The sequence below is a fragment of the Lacerta agilis genome, chromosome 9 (genome assembly GCF_009819535.1).
Source record: "Lacerta agilis isolate rLacAgi1 chromosome 9, rLacAgi1.pri, whole genome shotgun sequence".
In the NCBI taxonomy this organism is placed as follows: Eukaryota; Metazoa; Chordata; class Lepidosauria; order Squamata; family Lacertidae; genus Lacerta; species Lacerta agilis.
The window spans coordinates 11,151,960-11,175,392 of NC_046320.1; the positions used below are offsets into that span (position 1 = coordinate 11,151,960).

At 44.7% G+C, this 23,433-nt stretch overlaps 1 protein-coding gene across 2 annotated transcripts; it reads left to right on the top strand.

Moving 5' to 3' along the window:
* The first annotated feature begins 235 nt into the window (after positions 1-235).
* Positions 236-21,418, top strand: MFSD10 (major facilitator superfamily domain containing 10). 2 transcript variants are annotated; one of them, XM_033160611.1, is made up of 14 exons: positions 236-333; positions 1,092-1,209; positions 1,985-2,179; positions 3,603-3,699; positions 3,997-4,100; positions 7,131-7,289; positions 8,728-8,916; positions 10,791-10,899; positions 12,081-12,183; positions 14,744-14,852; positions 15,896-15,986; positions 17,967-18,014; positions 19,477-19,566; positions 21,000-21,418. In XM_033160611.1, exons 2-14 carry the CDS (start codon positions 1,195-1,197, stop codon positions 21,101-21,103), a joined length of 1,413 nt encoding a protein of 470 aa, XP_033016502.1. In that variant the 5' UTR covers positions 236-333; positions 1,092-1,194; the 3' UTR covers positions 21,104-21,418. The 2 variants fall into 2 exon arrangements, with proteins under 2 accessions (XP_033016502.1, XP_033016503.1); XM_033160612.1 differs by having other exon boundaries at positions 253-333; positions 1,103-1,209.
* Positions 21,419-23,433: the final 2,015 nt, after the last annotated feature.

A 23,433-nucleotide genomic window follows, 5' to 3' on the forward strand; every position in this document is an offset into this window, starting at 1 on the left:
AAGGGCCAAAGAGCCCCTGGGAGAAGAGGGTGCCTGGCCGGATCCAGCCAGAGCCTCGCAGGCGCCCGGTTCCCGCAGGAGCGGCGGGGCGTTTTTGCGCGCCGCCTCGGATGCTCGCCGGGCGGCGCAGATTCTTCTGCCCAGGGCGCCTCTCCTGTCCTCAGCTCCCGTCTTGGGAGACTCCACTTGCTCTGGCCTTGGAGGGGCAGGGAGAGGCCCCAGCCCGGAAGAGGAAGCGGCAGGAAAAGTTGCGCCACGGAGGACGCCGACGCCTCGTCTCTCGGGCAGCCGCCGCCGCTCCGCCCGTCCGGGTCCCCGCGCTTCTCCGGGCAGGTGGGCTTGCAGGCGGCCGGGAGGGGCGGTTGCAGCGCGCGGGTCCCCCGCGGCCTCCCTCGCCGGCGAGGCTCCCCTTCCCGCCCCATGCGCTTCTCTCCCCGGGTCTGGAGGAGTTCGGGGGAAGGGCGCGGATGCGCGATGGCTGCTTCCTTCTCCGCCGCCCCCTCGGGCGGACAAGGCTCCCTCCGCCGCCCTGCTCTCGGCCAGCCCGAGGCGCGGGCATCGCCCACCTGCCGGGAACGAGGGGAGAGGGGAAGGTCCCCAGGGGCAGGAATTCTGTTAGGGAGGCAGAACCTCAGATTGGTATTGATTTGTATTGATTTAGGGGGGCGGCTGCCGCCCTGCCCCCCCCCCTTGGCTACGCCCATGCTGAGGGGTCCCCCGTCTTTGCTTTCCAGTCCTGCTCCCGCCCCTGGAAGCAGTTTTGCCGCGCGCGCAGGACGCGCAACCTCTTGGGCCAATTCCCCTTGTCCAGCCTCTGATAGATGATGCTGTAGAATGATTTAAATCGTACTGCGAAATAAAGATCACTGGGCAGTGTTAAATATTTGGTTTCTTTTCGAAAATTAGCAACCCTCCTTATAATGTGGCTTAAAAAAACCCCACATACACATAATTGCAGCTGCAACCAAACAATGTATCAGTGTTAAAAATGCAGCCATAAAAGCGAGGGTTGCCATATTTCAAAAAGTGAAAATCCAGACGATAAATTTGTTGAGCTTCCCGACCCCCCGGACATTTTTACCAATTTTCAGAAATTCTGCAGAAAACCAAACCATTAAGCAGTACCACCAGATGATATGAGCACTTCAGGGCAGCGGCTGCTACAAGCGTGAGACGGTGAGACCACAGCAGACCATGGAAGGGGATGTGGTGAGAAATCAGACATTTTTGCAGCTTCATTTGTACATATGGAAAAAGTGATAATATGGAGTATGCTTCATATCCTTAATATGTTTGAATTTCTGTCTGTCAATCTGCTTTTTGATAGAACACACTCATCAGTTTTCTGCAGCTGATAACCTTGCCCAAGGAAGTCTGTTCTGTAACTATTTCAACCTTTACAGCTAGATGGTGCCTCTCTTACCACAAAGCCTCCTCTCAGAGGAGAGTGTCGGTTTCAGTCCTCATCTAGAGCACAGTGAGAAAACAGTGTGGCAGTTCCACCTCTGTGGACACTCAAAAGTTTTACCCTAAAGCAGTGATGATGGGAGTTGTAGTCCCCAAACAGCTGGAGGTCCAAGTTTGGCCATCACTCACTGCCCTAAAGACTACAGCTTGCATACTTTTAACCCCTATTCAAATACAGACGAGAGCTCACTGTTCTTCCTGCAGCAGTTAAAAGTCATCTGTACTCAGCATCAGACCTTATTTGATTGCTAAAGGCACAAATACTTCCAACTAAAGCATCTTCTTCGAAGAGCACCTGTTTAACGAAAGATCTTAATGCTGCATTGTAAATTAATGGCGTTTTGTTCCAGCCCAACAATGCGAATTGGAGCTGTAAGCTAGTTTCATTTCATTTTAAATAATACTCAAAGTAATAAAACTTGGTTAATTGCAGTAACATTTCTATTAAGGGAGAATGAGTCAGCAAGTTATCCACTTCCTCCCCTTCCCCCACCGCCCCACACCCTTTGTATTTCAGAGCGGGATCGCTGAGACAATGTCACTGGGGGAAGGCCAAGAAAGCACGAGGCCTCTCAAGGAGTCACTGGGAACTGAAGAGGGCCCTACTCGTGTGATCACCATTGTTTTTATCGCACTCCTCATAGACTTGTTGGGTTTCACCCTCATCCTGCCTCTCCTTCCTTCAATTCTTGACCATTACAGCAATAATAATGTAAGTGAGACCTAAGCCACATTTACCCAAAACACTCGCAGTAAACACGTAAAATATGATGGGATGCCACCTGTATTTGATCATGGCATGATTGTGGTATAGCAGTGCTTGGAACTCACATCTTTTAGGGAGTGTGCTCTAACAATCATGTACCACTTTAGTCCAGGTGGCAAAGTGGTCCACCTGGAATTTTGGTGTGCCAAACATCGTATCTTCTGTATATGCAGATGTCTAAACCAGACAATGCCTCTATGTAACTTCTGGGCAATTTGAAATGTTTGGATGGTTCAATGTTTTGGTATCTGAGTGAACCAGCAATGCTCATGGAGCATGTGTTACTGCTTAAAAACAACAACTTTTCAGGCAAAAATAAATGTTTAGAACACATAGTAAGTGATCCAGCATATCCGTGTCTTAGGTGAAAACTTAAGACAGGTTTTGATGTAACTCTAAACTGGTACGGTGATACTGTAGTGAATATTAATGCTTTTTTAAAGCTGCTCTTGTTATTTTAACAGTGGGGAGATTTCAGAATTGTGATGGTTAGTTTTGTTCTTCACTCTTTGTTGCTGACTGTAGGAAGGCAATGCAGGAAGCCCTTGTGTTACTCTATTTGGATGTTTACAAAAGCCCTTCTGCAGTGTTGGATGGCAGATTGAGAGGAGTTCCTTACCAGGATAGACTGTGCTCGTGTGCCCAAGACATTGACTCTGTAAAGCATATTTTGCTGCACTGTGTGAAATTTGAGCAAGCCAGGGCTGAACTGATATTACCCCTGTTAAGACTTTCCCTGGGAAAATCAGAGGCTTACTATGTCAGGTTCCTACTGGAACACCGGACAAATGATAGAACATTAGCAGTGGCGAAGTTTCTATCGGTGGTGGCAAGAGCCAATGATCTCTATTCCTAAGTCTGTACATAATGCTTATATAACCTGAAGGCGGGCTGTCGAAACTGTGTACTGTTTTATAATGAATTGTTGGGTCTCTGGACCGTAATAAAGATTTTAATTTAATTTATTTGGATGTGAAGCATAGGATTAGTAGAAGAGGAACGTGACTAGTTCCTTCCTCCCCTTGTGATGTGGCATAAATAACGGGGAGAGAGAGTGTGTGTTGTTAAGCTATTCTCTTTCTTTGCAGTGGCTAGTCTTTCTCTGAAGCACTAAGATGTTAAATGATAGTCCAAATGTTACAGAGCCTGCTAAGGTCTGATGGCAGTTGAGGCTTCCTGTCTATTAAAGCAAGTGTTTCTAAAAACATTGGTTGTGGCTACTTTTTGCACATGACAAGAACTAGAAAATAATTATTGCGGAATAATTGCATGTGGTGTGCAGCTCAGGCTGACTCTGGTCGCTCCCCTGTCCTCCATGAATAGCTCCCCTGAATTTATCCCTCCCGTGCATATTTTCTGTTTTCCACAGGATAGTTTCTACATGACGTTGCAGCACGGGGTGGACTGGTTCAGCGAAGTGGTTCAAGTGCCTTCTGAAAGGAGATACAACAGTGTCTTATTTGGAGGTATGAGTGAAGTTTCAATATACGACTCCTAGGTTTGCTCACCGTTTGCAAGGAGCACAGGACCATATAAATCTGGCATTAAATGCAGTTTAGCCATCTTAATAACGCATGGGAAATACTTCCTGATGCTTTCAGGTGGGTCCTGAGGACAACGGCCCAAAATGTTTAGGATCCATGGCGGCCTTCAAAATGTAATGCGTGGCATGGCTCACATGCGAACATGGCTGTGAAGCAAGTGAAGGATTGACCTTGATGCTGGCAGATCCATATTGCATTTTCATTTTCCATATTTTGCAGGTCTGATTGGCTCCATATTTTCCATCCTTCAGTTCTTCTCCTCTCCACTTACTGGTGCCACGTCTGATTACTTTGGGAGACGGCCGGTTATGTTGTTGACTGTGGTATGTCTGTTGACGGGACTAAAGAATGTGCAGTGTAGATCGGTTACATGATCTAAGCGACCCCGCCTAAACCCAGCCAGCCCTTTTCCATGCAGACATTATGCATTGGTTGTTGTGTGAGTCAAACCATTACATTTTCTGGATTCGTTCTGGTCAGGCTGAATTCATATTGCAAGGTTGATTTGCACAGGTAGGGCAAAATCATAGTTGTTTTTTAAAACCCACCCAATTCGGCATGAGCTGGCTACTCCTGGTGTGCACACACAGGCCTTGAGCTTTTCCTGCGTGTTCCCCTCCACTGAGGAAGAACATTGCCATTTCCTCTGGCACAGGCTGCTCTTCTTGCACGTTCACATGCTCCTCCCATTCCTCCTGGTGCTGTGGGTTAAACCACAGATGCTAGGGCTTGCTGATCAGAAGGTCGGCCGTTCGAATCCCCGTGACGGGGTGAGCTCCCGTTGCTCGGTCCCAACTCCTGCCAACCTAGCAGTTCAAAAGCACGTCAAAGTGCAAGTAGATAAATAGGTACCGCTCCAGTGGGAAGGTAAACAGTGTTTCCGTGCGCTGCTCTGGTTCGCCAGAAGCGGCTTTGTCATGCTGGCCACATGACCCGGAAGCCATACGCCGGCTCCCTCAGCCATTAATGTGAGATGGACGCCGCAACCCCAGAGTCGGACACGACTGGACCTAACGGTCAAGGGTACCTTTACCTTTACTGACTGCATCTCTTTAAATCCAAGTCCCTCAGTTGCCCATCCACACTCTGAATCTCTTCAGCCACCTCTTCCAGCGGGGCTCCTAGGTCGCTTTCAACCCCCTGTGGCATTTCAGTCGGCAGGGCCCTGGCCTCCTGTGGAGTCACACTTTCCTCTCCACTCAGGCTTCTCACACACTCTGCTTGTAGCTGTCCGTTGAACCACTGGTTCTGCCGCTCCATCCATTGCTGGCTTTGCTGCTCCAGGAATGCTGCCGTTCCTCCATTTCGGCTCAGATCCTTGCTCACAGGTCCTTCTCAGGGAACTTGAATCCCACTTCCGGCAGCAGTGTTGCACGCCTTCCTAATCTCCGAGCAATACGAGATTCCAGGGGTCCCAGGCACTTAACCAGGGATCGTGTTTCCTTCGGGATGAGGTACAGGGGAGGCTCTCGAGTCTTTATGGGATATGGTGTGTGTGTGTATATACACAACCTGAGCCTACTGTGGGTATGGGGTGTGTCTACAGCATTAACACCCCAGCTTGGGATTCAAGCATAAATCAAACATTGCTCGACTCTCCCTCCAGTTTGCTGCTTTGCTTCTAGCATCACATCACTCCAAAACTCTCTGCTGTCAACTCTGGATTTGTGCTTCTATCTAACCGCACACAGAGCCCCTTCCTTTGTTCTCTTTATGGCCCATCGCCCAGGCTCTCAACTCAATGGAAAGCCAGCCTGGCTTGTGTTTCCACACTTGCTGGATCCAGGAGTTAGGAGGGTCTTCGCTTACAGCCTACCCCCCCACCCCAAACTCATAACAATATATACCGTATTTTTCGCTCCATAGGGCGCACCTCGTTTTTGAGGAGGAAGCAAGGAAAAAAATATTTTTTCTGGTTTTCCTCCTCTAAAAACCCTGGTTTTTTTTAGGATCAGCTAAAAGTTTTGCAGCTTTTTTGCAAAGGGAAAAGCCCTGTTTTTTTTAGGATCAGCTAAAAGTTTTGCAGCTTTTTTGAAAAGGGAAAAGCCCTGGTTTCTTCCGGATCAGCTAAAAGTTTTGCAGCTTTTTTTGCAAAGGGGGAAAAGCAAAGCTCCTTTTGCAAAGAGGGGAAAGCAAAGAGGAAAAGCCCCGTTTTTATGCTGTTTAACTCACATTTCTGCAGCTGCTAAAGGAAAGGGAGCCTTTTCTACAGTTTCCAGACAGATAATCTAATCAGCCAGTCACATGTCTCTGGGGAAACAAACAACCTCCCTCTGCAGCACATTCAACAATGGAGGGCGGGGCTGAAAGGGAGCTGGGACTCTTATCTCTCTCCCATCTCTTGCTGATCAGCTGCTGAGCGGGGTCCTTTCAACACCCCCTTTTCTGTTTGTAAAATAAAAAGCATGATCCCCTTTTGGCCCCTGGGCAATTCAGCTCCAGGGACCACCATTCGCTCCATAAGACGCACAGATATTTCCCCTTACTTTTTAGGAGGAAAAAAGTGTGTCTTATGGAGTGAAAAATATGGTATTTATGGGGCAGAATCCTACAAGACTTCAACTTCTCCCTGCTGCAGCCCTCTGCACATGCCACCATAATCTGTGCTTTATATTTCATTTAAAGAAAGGAGAAGGAATATATTTGTTTACACACACACACACACACACACACACACAGAGCTTTCCTGATTCCTTTTAATGAAGTGAAGAAAATGACTAATTTATCAAGTAGCAGGAAGGAAGGAGATGGGGATGAGAGCAAGTATTGGGGGGGTAGGATGAGTGAGTGATCCAAAGGGCGGGGGGGGGGGGCTCTCAAAGGCAACTTTCCCTGGGCTCGCTTCAGCCTGGCAGCGCTGTAGATTCTATCTTACAATAAACAGCTGTGAATAGCCTTGCCTTTAGGCTAGAAGAGAAACGTTTCTATGCCAGCTGAAAAAGCTGCAATTCTTTGCAATATCAGAGATGTTTTAGATAACCTTAATGATTTCTGCTGCTTGAAGATTGCTGAATACAGAAGCTCGGACAACCCCAACATGTATGAAAATTGTCTTCAATACTGCTTTTGTGTGCATATGGCCAGTAATTGTACTAGGGTTTTTTTTCCTCGTCAAACTTTTATTCTGAATAAGTAACTTGGAATTTCTCTTTAGCTTTTGTACCAAATCGGGTTCATTAAAGAACCCAATAACATTATTCTTTTGAGGAAAACATGAGGTTTAGTCCCATTTTTTAGTTCAGGTTCAGTTTAGCTTCCCCTGTGTAATACTTTAGGTCCAAGGCAGAGCGCTTACATTTTCTTGTGCTTTCTAAATACCATTATTTTCATTATGTACCTTCTTATCTCTGTAGATTGGTATGATAGCATCATATTCCTTGTGGGCCATTTCCAGGAGCTTTGAGCTATTCATATTCTCCAGAATTCTTGGTGGAATAAGCAAAGGGAATGTCAGCCTCTCCACTGCAATAATTGCTGACTTGCAAAGCCCAAAAGCTCGAAGCAAAGGCATGGTGAGTTAACGTCCTGGTGTGAGACTTTGATCAGGATCTTTGCTGTTTAATTTTTGATCAGCCACATGGACGTGAATGTGTTCCGCATACAGAGTGGGATTGGATGACATGAACATGGCCATTTCCCCAGCTTTGTTTGCCCAATACTAGGCTAGGAATATCAGGTGCCATTTCCCCCAGAATCCCAGGGGGGGGGTGCGTGGTTAGAATTCTCCAGTCACAGTCCAACCTGACTTCGGCCTAAACTTCATGCTTCTTTCTATCCAGTAGAAAAGTTGCAGATTCCAGGTGGTATCCAGTGCAGTTCAAGGACTTCGGCCTGCACAACAGAACGCCCTCCCCCTCTTCTCCCTGTGCATAGCTGTCAACTTTTCCCTTTTCTTGCGAGGAATCCTATTCGGAATAAGGGAATTTCCCTTAAAAAAAGGGAAAAGTTGACAGCTATGTACCCTGTGCCTAAATGTGTTCTGGAGTTTTGTCCCCAACCCTCTGGAGCAAGTTTGGGGACTGTGCGAGGGGAGTAAGGGGAGGCACAGGTAGTGGCCGCAGGGAAGAAGACGTCACTCGGCCTTCTCCGCTCCCTGAGCCCCCCACTAAACGATGTTGAGGGGGCTGAGGTGTCTTCAGCCCTAAGGAGCTGGCGCCTATGCTCTCAAGATAGCTTACACAATATATAAGCTTTATCAGTACAACTTAAAACATCTTAGTATAATAATAATAATAATAATAATAATAATAATAATAATAATAATAATAATAATAATAATAAATAATTATTTATACCCCGCCCTTCCCCACCAAACTGAGCTCAGGGCGGCTAACACCAATAAAATCACAACAAAAACATAAAACAATTCATTAAAATACAGATTAAAATACAATTTAAAATTTAATCTAGACTGCAGCCTCATTTTTAAGTAGCCCACCAGTCACACCAAAAGAACGAAACATCAGGGTTAAACTGAAACCAACCCAAAGGCCAGGTGGAACAGCTCCGCCTTGCAGGCCCTGCGGAAAGATGCCAAATCCCGCAGGGCCCTGGTCTCTTGTGCCAGACTGTTCCACCAAGTCGGGGCCAGTACTGAGAAGGCCCTGGCCCTAGTTGAAGCCAACCTAGCATCCTTGTGGCTCGGGACCTCCAAAAAGTTATTATTTGAGGACCTTAAGGTCCTACCCGGGACATACCAGGAGAGGCGGTCCCTTAGGTACAAGGATCCTAAGCCATGTGTTGCATTTGTATGTGTTGCATTTGTGCAAAGTGCATACTTTCCCCAATGAAACCAACAAAATATTAAGTTATTATCGAGAATAATGAACGTGTAATTATGGGTACCTGTGTTTCAAATAGTACATGTCCGTATTTGCTGCTCTGGAAGCTCTGTTAGAGTTGGTGGAGGAGAGAGGTGTTACTAAATAAGTATTACCCGTGTCTCTCTAGGCAATGATTGGCGTCGCTTTCTCCTTGGGCTTTACCTTTGGGCCTATGCTTGGAGCATACCTCTCCATGGAAAAAGAGAAGGGAGAAATCTTCTATGTTCGGTCTGCTATGTTTGCTGTCATGTTCGCAGTGATTGACTTGGCTTTCGTCTTCATGTTGTTGCCGGAGACACTCCCCAGAGAAAAACGGGTAACGTGTTCTAGTGACAAATAGTCGCCATCTTCGTCTTAACAGAACATCAGGAAACCAGTGCCTCCATTTTTAAGCAGAATGTGGCTCAAATAAATTGTCTCACTCTGCTCTATGTTTTCGAAACCGGTCTGGAGCTTCAAGTCTGCTTGTTATTGGCAAGTCCGGGAAGCAGTTCAGTGGCAAGTTATCTTCCTTATGTTCCATTAAGTGGAATTGCAGAACACATAGTCCTGTCATCAAGGGGAGAATTTATTCACTGCATTATAAGTCCTATGTCCCCTCCAAAGAACTTGGCGTGATGTACAGTCCCCCCCCCCCCACTTCCCATTTAATCATTACAACAACACTTGAGATAGGTTGGGCTAAGAGAGAGAGAGTGCCCACGGTCACCTCATGAGCTTCATGGCAGAGAAGGGATCCAAACTCTGGTCTCCCAAGTTCTAGTCTAGCAACCAAACCGCCACATAATGCTATCTTTATTGCCCTAGTTGGAGCACGGGATATGGGTGGAAAAGGCGGACTGGGTTAAGTGGTCCAAGTCACTAAAGGCAAAGTAGCAAATACCATTTTGATGGTTCTCCATTCATTTTGCAAATGCTTAAGATAGTTTTTTTAATTATGTATTTTTCGCTCCATAAGACGCACTTTTCCCCTCCTAAAAAAGAAGGGGAAATGTCTGCGCGTCTTATGGAGCGAAGGCACTGGGCGGCAGCAGGATCCCTCGGCTGCCACTGCAGTTGCGAGCGGAGGAATGCCTCTGTCGCCAGAGCCATGGCTCCCGTCAGCTTTTGGACTGCACGTTCCTCCTCAGCGGCAAAGGGGCGGGAGGTGACAAGCAGCCCGAAAGCTGCTTTTGGGCTGCACGTTCCTGAGGCATAGGACCTGCATTTCGCAGAAGTGTAGCGCAGTGCCTCTCCCAACCGCAGCTTCTGTGCCTGCCCTTGCTGTGATGAGTCTGTAAGGGTCTGGGATTGGTGGTGGGACTGATCCTTACCTGTTTGCAATACTACATTCTTTCTCTAAATCTTTATAGTGGTGGTCAGTTGCTCTGGACCTTACGCTTTCATTATGAAGCAGTATATTCTGGTATACCATCGGTATATAAGCTTCGGTTACCTGCATCTCCTTGTTATCCAAAACAGTTGCAGTCCCTGATGCCTAACTCATTACAACAATTGATTCAGAATATTTTTTTTCTTGTTTTCCTCCTCTAAAAACTTATGGTCAGGTGTGCCTTATGGAGCGAAAAATATGGTAATCTTGATCCTTCCAAGAGCTGCCTTGAGCTACTTGGCTTTTTAGTGCAAAGAAATTATCAAGTGCCATGTTGCTTTAATTCTGGACTGAAAAGGCACACAATGAGAGAAATGATTAACAAACATAGTTTAGGCCTTGGAATTGCGCAAGTGGCTGTGTGTGAGTGTGTGTTTGTGTGGTGTCATGGTGGGCACCAGCTCTAACCATTAGCAGAGCAAAGCAGCTGCCAGATGGATGGTGTATTTCAGGGGTGGCCAACTCCCAAGAGACTGCGATCTACTCGCAGAGTTAAAGACTGGCAGTGATCTACCCCTTTTTTGGAGTTCAGGTCAAAGTTGTTGAGCTTTTTTCAGGAAGGAAACCCTGTTTTTGGGGGGTTTCCAGTCTTTTTTTTAGGGAGGAAGAAAGCTCCATTTTTTTGAGGTGCAGGGCTTCTTTGGGAGGAGCCAGTGATCTACCACAGACATTCAATGATCTACCAGTAGATCACAATCTACCTGTTGGACGTGCTCATGCAGGTAGCACTAAAGTCCTGGTTTTGTGTGGCACGCAAAGCAGCTCGGTCACAGCCCCTTCAGACTCAATTCTTTCTTTCCTTCTCCCTGTTTTGTTAGGTGTCCTCCATTATGTCGGGTTTCCAGTCAGCAGCTGGCCTGATTAGTCCTCGGGCTCTGTTCCAGTTCTCTGCCGTCAGCCAAAAGATGGAAACCTCTTCGAAAGAGAGCAAGTCCTTGAGCTTTTTTGTGCTTCCTTTTATTATGAAGTTGCCTGTGCATGTCAAAATCCACTACTTTTTTCTCCTTTGTGCCAACCCTGATGTTGCAAAACCTTGTGTTGTCTTTCTTCACAATGAGGCTTAGCCCTTTCCTGAATATATTTGCACATCTCACTTTTGCTTGAGATTTGGCAGTCATCCCAGTGAGCAAACTGGCTTGAGTTTATGCAGCACATAGCATGGAAGAATGATTGCAGAGATATGCTTTGAGTGCGTAAGGCCTCTGCGTGCATCAGCTTCCGTTGTTAACATGAATATATACTCTCTGACGTGTGGAATGAAACATGGAGTTCAAGAGAAATAGGTTTAAAAACACACACACACACACCACAATTCCAGTAAAAGGCACATTTACTCTGAACTAGTCATCACATTGGTGTTTTTCTTACCACACCTTAATAGTAGGATTAGTCAACTACTGAAGCTTTCAATGCTTTTGCAGAGAAAGCATCTTATCTCGCCATCTTTTAAAATGTATTTGTTTAAAACATATTTATGCCACTTCTTACACATATCAAGGTACAGAATCTAATTACCGTATTTTCCGGCGTATAACACAACACCCAACTTTTCCAGTTAAATTACAGAGTTTGAGATATACTTGACCGCAGATTCTCCACCCGGCGTATAAGACGACCCCCAACTTTTGAGAAGATTTTCCTGGATTAAAAAGTAGTCTTATACGCCAGAATATACAGTACTATCCCCTTACGCAGGGGTTACGTTCCGGGGATAGCGCATGACACCAAAATCATGTATAGTCAAAACGCATTGTGTGCAGGGGCGGGTGGGATTGCCAACACACACACACACACCCGATGCCTGTCCCAGTGAGCCAGCAGAGATGACTTTCTAAGGCATGGACAGGTCAGCAAGGGAACAGAGGAGGAAGGGGCTGGAAACCAGGTGTATATGCAAGGAGCCAGCCAGTATGACATCTGCACCGGATTTGTGTGCTGTAACAGCTTTTAGTCTTCCGCAACTGGAGCCAGAGCCTCATCTGAGATTTGCAAAGTCTAGAGCTGCTTTTTTTGTAGGTTTTGATTCTATTGGTATGGCCATTCTGCTGGTATGTTTACTTTTGTACTTGTTCTTATGAATGGAATTTGATCGTGGCGTTTTGTAACAGATCTCAAGATCCTAGGCATGGTGTACTTCCTGTATCTCTTCCTGTTTTCTGGTCTGGAATACACCCTGAGTTTCCTTGTCCATCAACACTTCCAATTCAGCAGGTATTTTGCATGGTATTTCTTTTATTTGTCAAAATAGTGAGCCTTACGAGACATCAGTATAAACAGATTTTTATCGTGGTATTTACTCGGATGACCTCTGTGTTTAATTACAGTATTAGATGTCATTCCCACTCCAATCCACCCCCATAACGTAGGCTCTGGTTGAGAAAACTCATCTAGTGTTGCAGTTTCTTTAAAAGAAGGCCATTTCTCTGAAAATATTTGTCCTGTTAGCTTGCATAAATCCCCCAAAGTGGAAAATCAGCTGGCAGTCCTCTCTCATGGGAGTGAACATTCCTATAACCATTTTACTTACCTATTTCCTTGATACATTTAAATCATGCTCTTCCAACAAGGATATGTCTGACAATTTAGCTCAGGCATAGGCAGACTCGACCCTCCAAATGTTTTGGGACTACAACTCTCATCATCCCTAACTAACAGGACCAACGGTCAGGGATGATGGGAATTGTAGTCTCAAAACATCTGGAGGGCCAAGTTTGCCTGTGCCTGATTTAGCCTCTCTGCAACTCTGTTAGGCTGAGAGAGCTGCTTCCAAAGGCCAATCACCCAAGTTTTCGTGACCGAGCAGGGATTCGAACTCAGAGCCAGTGTGGTGTAGTGGTTAAGAGCAGTGGACTTGTAATCTGGGGAACCGGGTTCGCGTCTCCGCTCCTCCACATGCAGCTGCTGGGTGACCTTGGGCTAGTCACACTTCTCTGAAGTCTCTCAGCCCCACGCACCTCACAGAGTGTTTGTTGTGGGGGATGAAGGGAAAGGAGAATGTTAGCCGCTTTGAGACTCCTTCAGGTAGTGATAAAGCGGGATATCAAATCCAAACTACTACTCCTCTTCTTCTTCTTCTTCTTCTTCTTCTTCTTCTTCTTCTTCTTCTTCTTCTTCTTCTTCTTCTTCATGCTTGTGCTCTTTTGGAACGTAGAGACTGCATTCTCCAGGTCTGAGAGATCTCCTGTCAAGGTGCTCTGCTGCGGACCCAGGTGTATGTGGCAGCTAAGTCTGGGAGGCTGCCTGCCTCTCAGATTCCCTACAATGTGCTAGAGCAACACTGCGTCTTGCACCCCAAGGCATTGTGTTAAATTATAATATGCAGAGCTGTCAACCTTCCTTTTTTTTGCATTGGGAAACGGCCATAGCTGTCAACTTTCCCTTTTTTTTGCAATGGGAAACGGCGCTGGAATAAGGGAATTTCCCGCCAAAAAAGGGAAAGTTGACAGCTATGAACATGGCAGGCACTTTCCCACACAGGCCCTGATCCCAGATAAGTCTGCTACTGCCGGGGCAGGAGGGTGGGCCCTGCTAGGCAACAGGAGGCCTGGCAGCTGCTCAGTGCTAACACTGGTTCTCTCATATCTTTTGTTTACCTCAGTTTCTGTCAAATGATTGCAATGTTTTTATTGATTTTTGCATATTTTAACAATGTCAACAAACATAGGAACATACAAACGTAACCCATAAATCCTCCCCTCTGCCACCAAAGACAAGAATATTCCCAGACTGTCCTCATTACTGTAGGATTTTTAAGAGCTTAGTTTTTTAGGATTCATTGTTGGTAGCTGATTCCGTGTTGTTGTTGGTGAAGCTGCCCACGAAGCCCTCCAACTTGCAGGGACACCAGAAACAGGGGCCAGCTTTTCATTTCTGACTCTGGAGATGTTTTGGTGGCCAGAAATCATTCCTGAGAGGCAATTTGGTTTGTAATGATCAAGAGTTGCCCTGGCACTTAAATGTTTTTCATTATAAAAATGTGAATGGAGTCAAGATTTCACCCCCACCCCAGGCAACACATAGGTGTTGCCAGGTACTTAAAGGACTCAGCCCATGACATGAATTTGCATTTGCTCATTTATATGTAGAAATGCCCCTGGGAAATTAAGACGGTGTCTGGTTGGCCAGGTGTGTGACTTAGCAGCAGTACACCTTGCAGGGCAGGTGGTTATCTTAATATATTTAAGATTAAAAAGGAGAGGAGAGGCAAAAGATCTGAGTTATGCTGGCAAAGTCCTGGGAATTGGACCCCCTGGGCCACACCCCCCCCCAACATCCCTGTATGTTACTGTAATAATTTTACAAGCCTTCTGTAGAGGAGAGATTGGATGCTTTATGGCAAGGCTTCTTCTTGTTACTGCCTGGGTAGAACTAACTACTACTAACAAACATGGTTGCAAATCAAGCTAAACTACAGTGGTACCTCAGGTTACATACGCTTCAGGTTACATACTCAGCTAACCCAGAAATAACGCTTCAGGTTAAGAACTTTGCTTCAGGATGAGAACAGAAATCGCGCGGTGGCGGCAGCGGGAGGCCCCATTAGCTAAAGTGGTGCTTCAGGTTAAGAACGGACCTCTGGAACGAATTAAGTTCTTAACCCGAGGTACCGCTGTACTTTGCCCCTAAAAGGGCTGTGTCAGAAATACTAAACTGGTTAGTTAGGGAACATGCCCAAATATCCACAGTAAATATCCCTTAAAATACAACAGCCATGTTAATTTTGGGAGTTTGGACATGGAGAAGAAAATAATTTTTTCCTGCTTTCTCTTAGTCTGGAACAAGGGAAGATGTTTTTCTTCATTGGAATTACGATGGCTGTGATCCAAGGAGGCTACACTCGCCAAATTGAGCCAGGAAATGAAGTGAAGACTGTAAAAAGGGTGGGGCTTGTTTTCCATTTAAATGAGTCTTTTTTGTACTTTCTTTTGCTTCAAGCATACAGTACTTGAAGAATTTTCAGGAAATGTGTCTTCTGTCATTTAACTTGTAATATATATCCTGTTGATTTCTCCCCTGCCTTTTGTGAGAGAGTACACAAAGCATTTTAACAGGGAAACGGTTCGTGTTGGAGAAGGTCAGTGTTCAGTAGACCATAATAATGAGACGGAGAGAGAGAGACAGAGAGAGAGGCTGGCTTTGGGGCTATGAAGTGGATATAAAATTGTCTTTAAAGTGCAGTTTCTGGTGGCCATGACGGCCAATTCCACCATCAAACAAACAATTCCAAACCAACTATTTTGTTCCGAGCATAAAATTTCTTGTCAGTTCGCCAAATGAGAACAGAAAACCATCAATAAAATAAAGGCTCATTATCCTATTCTCCGTTTTCTTGCAGAGATCTTTAACAGAACTTTGGGGGGGGGGAACTAGAGAAGTTCTGAGTCAGCTTGCATGCCACACTTCTGGTCATTTTACTCGCATATAAAATGCAATTTTGAAAAACTGTTGTCGGATAATTAAACTTGAGGAAATTAATCTTTGAAATGATATAGAGCATGTTAACTATATATGAAAATGAAAAATGGGTCTATAGGTTGACATTGTCATGGAATTATCCCTACTACATGGCTCTTTGGTTTCCCTCCCCCCCCACTTAAGGCAGGAAAGCTCTTGAATTTCTCAGTGCAAGGGGCTTTTGTGGCAGGCAGGGGGGGGGGGAAGAAAGGAGAATGGGAAAAGATGAGGGTGGTCACTGACTCCCCGCTTGCCCCATCCAAATGTTGCCATGTTCCAGGGAACCAGCCAGGGCTGTTTCAAGGTGAGCAGATGCTTGGATCTCAATAGTTGAAGCAGAAGACTGGGTGGGAGCCCAACTGCTCTCGGAGTAGGGCAGGCCCAGGAGAACAAGCTTTGGGTTTTCACTAGAGTTTGTGTACTGTAAAACCATGAGATTTCTCACTTTGCCTCCTTTTCTTTTCGACAGGCGATAATGCTGTCAGCTCTTGGTTTCCTTTTCGTTGGCTGGAGTTCTAATACGATCCTCCTGGGCACAGGGCTGTTGTTTTACTCCTTTGGTGAGCTTCTCAAACAAATCTTTTCGGGCGCTAAAGCAAAGCGAAATTGGCTCCATAGATTTCTTGAGTTCATTAATGCAGAGTGGATTTAGGTTTCCAAACTGCCTTCTTTGCTTATCGATCTTGAAGGATATTGAAGGAGCTGTCCTTTCGAGTTTATTTTAATGCTGATGACATTATAGAAGTTGCCATGGCGATGTTTAAACACGTCATTAACTTGTGTTGCCTCAGCTCATGGCTGATCTTTCCAGCCTCCTTCTAGGGGTTGAAGAAGATATCTAAATTGTCAATTATCCTGGCTTAGCATGCTTTTCCAAGAAACAAATGTGATGTCCCAGACTGCTGTTTAAATATCAGACCACAGGCAGAGGAAAGTTGCAAGTCCAGGCTGTCCAAACAGGGCGTGTATTGCTCCATAGGTTCAGTTAAGTCGCACAGGGGTCAGCAAACTTTTTTCAGCAGGGGGCCAGTCCACCATCCCGCAGACCATGTGGTGGGCCGGACTATTTTTTTTTGGGGGGGGAAATGAACGAATTCCTATGCCCCACAAATAACCCAGAGATGCATTTTAAATAAAAGAACACATTCTACTCATGTAAAAACACGCTGATTCCCAGACCTTCTGCAGGCTGGATTGGGAAGGCGATTGGGCCGCATCTGGCCCCAGGGCCTTAGTTTGCCTACCCATGAGTTAAGGCAAGGACTCTTGAACCTAGGGGATGCTCAGTTTCCCAGCTGACGACTGAGGAGATGGGCCAGTCTTTTCTTTGCAACTTAATCCCTGAATTGCAAATACTGCAAAGCTCTACAAAAAGACCAGTGAGGTATTTTCCAAAAGAAAGGCCTTACTGCAAATTTCTGTTCTCTGACTGGAAGGCATTCCATCACCTTTTGATGGCTCCTTCCTTTGGATCCTCATCTTTGGCTTTTTCTCCAGAGGAAGGGGGTGCGCTGACCTCATAGATTAGCTCGGAAAGCTTGAGGAGCCCCTCTGTCCCCTGCTGCAAATACAGAAAGGCCACCTGGCAACAGGAGCTCTTCATCATGCTTGTGAAAAAAACATTGCTGAGGGGAAGGTTTGAGCACTGAAAGTGCCCCAACAAACTCCTCCACGTGTTCATTTAAAGGCAGAAGCCGGAAGGACCAGCCACCTCCCATTTCCTACATCACAGGATTAGACTGGATGACCTTCAGGGTCCCTTCCAATTGGACAGTTCTGTGATTCCATGATGCTGGTCCTGAAAAAGAACAAGAGTTAGAATGCCCTCCGGGAGGCTTGCAGACAGAAAGTCCCAGTATGGACATTTATGTTTTCTCCTGAGGCACCTGGAAGGAATTTGTTCACTTCGGGATCTACCAGCATGATCAACTAAGGCAGGCACCCCCAAACTCTGGCCCTCCAGACTACAAGTTCCATCATCCCTGACCACTGGTCCTGTTAGCTAGGGATGATGGAAGTTGTAGTCCCAAAACATCTGGAGGGCCGAGTTTGGGGGTGCCTGAACTAAGGGATAGTTTTTGGTATGACTAGCATCTGCCTGACCAGCACTTTCAGGGGGGGGGGGAACTCACCCTAAATTGTCATTAGGACTTAAATTCTGAATTCATCACTCCAGCAATGTTTAAGGGGGGGGGGCTGATTTAGAGAGCAGTTTGGCAAACTGCTTTAAGACAGTCTCTGTGCTCCTGTATGAGCAGACAGGAGTGGAGGAGCTGTTCTAAAGCCTTTGCAAAAGCCTCTTTGTGCAGCTTGTGTATGAGAACTACTTCAAATGGCCCTTTTGCATAGGGTTTAATCCCCATTCAAGTGATGAGCAGGGATTCGATCCTGCTGCTTTGGCTGTGGAATCTTGATTCCTACTGGGAACTGGATCGTAGCCCATGCAGGATTAAACCATCTCCTGCTGCCCATCCATTGTTAACACATTTGCATTCTCACTTGTTCAATAATTTTCTAACCTGTTATTAAATTACTTGCAGCTGCTGCTACTGTTGTTCCTTGTTTGTCTACGGTGGTGTCTGGCTATGGTACGTGGCTGTTTACTCTTGTAATGGGCAGAGCCCTTCTCGAATGAGTTTTTTGCTTGCTGTTTTAACTGTGTTTTGAATCTGTAAAGCCAGGCTGCTGTCAGATTCTTTTGCCTCATAGTTCGAAATAGATTAAACACAGAATTTGAAATTGATTCCACTTTGTGTTGGCTCTTGCTCTGTTTTGTACAGCACACAGTAAGGGCAGTAGGTGTGTGTCAGACAAATGCAAGCACTCAAAATACCATTAATTTTCATGGAAATGAGTGAAGGATCTGTTTAACTCTCCCTTAAGAAATGTGGGACTTCAAACGCCTTATTACTGACTGGGTCATGCCAAGTTTTTATAGACTGCTTATTCCTGTATGGTGCTAGTGACTACAGATATATGACACTAGAGCCCAGAAAATGATTTCTAAATAAAATAGTGCATTTTTGCAGGTAGAAACTATTGCCCCATTTTCACGTGTTGTATGTACACAAGGGAAGATAAAGACATTCAGTTCAAAGTAATGGTAGGAATGACAATGACTTAACAAATTAACAAAGTAATGGTAAATTACTTTAAATTAAATTAACAAAGTAATGGTAGGAATGACTTAACAATGGCTAAGTAGAAACTCTGTGCTCTAACCCAAGGACTTGCTCAAAATTCCTCTGCCAGTTAACTGGCGAGTAAAATATACCTCAGGGATCTTCACATGGAAATGTAGTTCTGATGCTGAGTTTTAGCAGCAAAGTACACTCAAGATTGTGGGATTTAGGCCTCACATACTGGTGGTAAACTTGCCTGAACAACTCTGCTGCATGTTCTTGTTTCTCATAAAGGGCAAAGTTGAGAAGAACTTCTAACACTATTGGTCCAGTTGCACCTAAAAATACAAGATTAAAGGGACAAGAATGAAATGGAGATAGTTTGAATGCTCACTGGGTTTGACAGTGCAGACTTGTTCTCATTATTTGAATAACTGAAGGAGTTGGGTTATGTTGAAAGTGTTGCTTAGCTGGGGCTGTTTCTGATGCAACAAAAGTGTTTCTTTTGTTTGTAAGCCATTTTTGTCAACGGACAGCCGTCTAAATGTAAGAAGTAGATGAACTACAGCAGCTTTTTAGTCTGAGACGTCATGGCAAGCGCACAGATACTCCTGCTACCTCCCTGCTGCATAACTCCTTCCTTGACTCCACTACTTTGCAGCCATTTTGCTTGAGCTCTCAAATCTGGGTCTGCTGGCCAAGCCATAGTTCCAGCCTCAATAACTCTCAGGAGGCAGTGGATCTGGTCTTCCTAACCAGGGCCTCAGCATAAAGTTGCATAGTTCCCTCTTAAAAACCCAATCCTTTATCATTTTATTTCTCAGATGTTTTACAGTGCTGGGCTCTGCACTTGGTTTTGCCTTGGTAGGGAAAGCCAAGAAGTAAAAAACTGACAAGTAGTAAATGATGATGGTTCTTTCTTTCATAGGGTTAGCCAGCCAAAAGGGAACCGTAATGGGAATCTTAAGGAGTCTGGGGGCCCTCGCAAGAGCTTTTGGACCAATTGTGTCAGCAACAGGTAATTGACTCAAAAAGTTGGAGTTCTTGATGAATAGATGCAGGAAATAATGGAGTAACAAGAACTCAGGCCACAGTAATGGTTTGATTAATATCAGTTTTACAAGTCTTTTGTAAATTTATTTCTTAATATTCGTATATCGAGTAGAAACAAAGCACCAGGACAAGGCCCTGTTTCGGAAATTCTTCCTTCAGCTAATTAAGTATTGAAGTCTTAAGGTCTACGTGTACCAATGTGTTGTTTAGAAACACATGCACCCTTGTCAGTAACAGAAACAATCTATTGGTCTAAATGGATTTCACCAGGGAGAAGATTGAACCTCACACTGCATATCAGGGGAAGTGTTTCAGCTATGGTAGGATTCCTGTTTTCATGCTTTTGTCAGGAAAGGTTGCAGTAGCAACATGCATTTTCCTCGATACTACAAAGCGTGGCTGTGATACAGAGAAGTCCATCCCTGCTCCCCACATTTTGTTTGTAATTTGCCTCACAAGATAGTCTTGGCAGCCAGCCAAAATTAGAAACATGCATCTCTCCCTCTCCCTTCTAACGTCCAAAACTACAAAATGCCTGCCTTGAGGTTGTTGCGGTCACTTTCTTTGCTCTTGCTCCAGTTTTTTGTTTGTTGTGGGGACTCTTCAGCCCTCTCACTCAACCTTCCCTTCCCACCATTAGGTTTAAGAAGCATCTTTTGGATAAGAGCTTTTTTAAAGGGGAAATGCTGCTGGTCAGAGTCTCTATTTTTGTCCAATCTCCAAATGCTTTTTGAACTTAGGAGCTTTAAAAATCAATTTGGGTATTCTTCCAGGGAAATTCTGAGGGGGAAAGGTAAGCTTTTTTATCTCACTGTGGGCTTGCTGTAGATGTTTATGTGTATGCTTTGACTCAAACCGGCTCTGTATTGGAAAAGGCGGCATTTGAGGCCTCCCCGAGGAACTGACCTTCCTATAGCACTTGCTGACTAGAGAGAAGCTGAGTTTTGAACCCCTGTTACCTCACAGGAGCCTCCCTATAGCTTGCGCCAGGCACAGAGCCTCAGAAAGCAAACAGACCTGCAGCAAAACATTTGTGGAGCTGATTCGCATCCTCGCCCCTTTGCCATCCATGAGCCTTTCCTCATGGCAGAGTTCCTGGAGCATTATCTGACACTTGCTGTCTTGGGCAAATGTGGTTGTTTTTTATTGGGCCCCAGCTGCTGCCGGTCTGTTGATATTGTTGGGTGGGAGCAGAGGGTTCTCCTTTCAGTTCGAAAATTCCAGTCCAGGTAATATTTAATTCTGGTGAGGAAAACCTGCATCTTCTGGGAATGGCAGAGCTCTTCTCACTCAGTTTGGTACAAACTGTTTCCTGGAGGCCACTTTAGGAACGTTCTCGTTTTTTTTCTGATTAACAATATTCTTAAATGCTGTTTTTCCTCCTTCCTTTCTTTCCAGTATACTGGCTGGCAGGAGCTGAAGTTTGTTTCACTGTCTGTGCCTTTTCGTTCCTCCTCCCCTTCGTTCTCCTTGGATACATTCAAAAGCAAAGGAAAGAGTAATCAGCAACTCTGGCTACCATTTTCCAAGAAACATTGGAAATCGGGCCCTTAGGTGGCTGGGCTAAGAAACATTTTGTGGCACCTCTGGCCTTGTGCACACATTTCGAGAAGCTGAGCCTCCGTGTTATTTCTGCTGCACTGTGGCAAAGAGCCCTGGAGAGAAACCTCAGCTACTGCCTTTCAGCAAACGATACCTTTGCCATAAAAAATGGTCAGATACATTTCCTGTTCTGCAAGAGAGTGCACAGTGGTGGGAAAGGGTTGTTTGCTTTGGCAGAAAGTGTTTAAAGAAGGAAATGAAACAATATATACAGACTTGCACTACACATGCTGCATAAATTTTGTTGAATGTGTGTGTTTTGTCTGTACCTATACGTGCGCACACACATGCAAACGTACAGGTGAAACTCGAAAAATTAGAATATTGTGGAGAAGTCCATTTATGTAAGCAATTGTTTTCATTAGCTACAGGAGTTTAATATATGAGATAGACTCATGACATGCAAAGCGAGATATGTCAAGCCTTTGTTTGTTATAATTGTGATGATTATAGCGTACAGCTGATGAAAACCCCCAAGTTGAAATTGTTAATTTGGGGTTCTCATCAGCTGTACGCCATAATCATCACAATTATAACAAACAAAGGCTTGACATATCTCGCTTTGAATGTCATGAGTCTATCTCATACATTAGTTTCACCTTTTAAGTTGAATTACTGAAAGAAACGAACCTTTCCACGATATTCTATTTTTTCGAGTTTCACCTGTATACTATCCTTGAAGTACATTTTCTAAATAATATATTTACTGTTGCTTTGTCTGCCAGTTTTGAAGCACACACAGGTCCTGTTATGGGAACACTCATTATTTGCAAATTCAATTATCCAGAAACAAAGAATTATGCCCAAACCTCGCTACAAAAACAGCCGATTCAGATATCCAAACAGTCAGAGTTTGCCCACTTCCTTACTTGTGTTTTGCTGGTTGGCTGCAACCATTTCAGGAAAAAACCCGTGGGGGGCAGAGACTGGACAAATCACAGATTAGAAATGTTCCCATAGGAAATAATGGAAATCATCAGCTCGTTATACAAATGATTTCCTGGTAATGCACCGTGTTTGGAAAGCAGGACCTACGTGCACAACATTTCCTTGATACTTAGCTATTGAGCTCAAGTAGATCTGTATGTTTTGTATATTGATGCCAAAACTTGAGTCTTAACAGGTTGCCAAGGGCAATAGTTGTTTCTTTAAACCAAAGACTTAAGTTGCAAGCTGGAAAAGTATGTACAGGTATATCCTACGGTTAGCTATGGGAGGCATTAAGTTGTAATCTTTTTCATGTGCAAAAGATTGCATAGTTAAGGTACTATGTAGCTAAGGTAACCAGTTGTTTTTTTTTTTCATAATTATGATTCTGGCTCTGTTTACATAAAGTGTATTTTATATTCTTTACATAAATATTTCAGATTAAGTTTCAGGGATAACGGGAAGACTTTTCATGCATGCATCAAACCACTTGAAGGGAGTAACTTACGCCTTACCACATGGGGTATTTGAAAGTGAGGCATGCTTGGATTTGGTCGATTATTCAATATGGTGTGAAAGCATAAGACACAGTGCAGTCTAAATCATTATCTGCTCAGAAGTAATCTATTTAATTCTATTAATTCAGTGGAGCTTACTCCCAAGAAAGTGGTTAGAGAAGTCCCATTTCCTGTTCTGTGAGGAAACTGTGCTGCCGGTACTGTGAATTTAAGCCTAGCAACAGTCATCTACCAATAGCTCTGACTATTCTGGATCAACACTCCTGTTTGGGGTTTGTTGTTTTTTTAAAAATATTTTCATATTTTATTGGAATTTGATTGTTTTAAGAGTTAAAACTAGAGTAGAAAGTCAACCAGATTTTGGTCCACAGTTGCAATATGATTGATACAGGAAAATCTGGACAGGTTGACATTGAAGATGGCTTCATATTGTGCCTTGATGTTGCTTCATAAAGTGCAAAAGACCACTGTGCCAAAAACTTCTACCATAGTGTCTGTGGAAACCATTGTAGCACTTAAATTACAGCTGTGCAAGACTCCCCCCCCCAAAAAAAAACCTAATTTGGGCCCTGATTCATTGATCTGGTTCTGCCCTTAGTATAGACCTAATCTGGACCTGGAAATACAAATCTTTGGTGCATTTGCATTGAGAAATCAAAACGGCCATTCTTTTTTCTTTTTCACTAAGTGCATGAAGTTGGAGACATGGTAGCACCTACAACCCTGCTGAAGGTTCATACAGGTGGCCCTAGGGCAGGCATAGGCAAACTCCGGCCCTCCAGATG

Bases quoted from the DNA above. Each gene is read 5' to 3' on its own strand.
- MFSD10 (XM_033160611.1), top strand. The intron at 4,101-7,130 runs GTATGTCTGTTG...TTATCTCTGTAG, and splicing joins CGGTTATGTTGTTGACTGTG to ATTGGTATGATAGCATCATA. The intron at 15,987-17,966 runs GTGAGCTTCTCA...AATTACTTGCAG, and splicing joins GCTGTTGTTTTACTCCTTTG to CTGCTGCTACTGTTGTTCCT.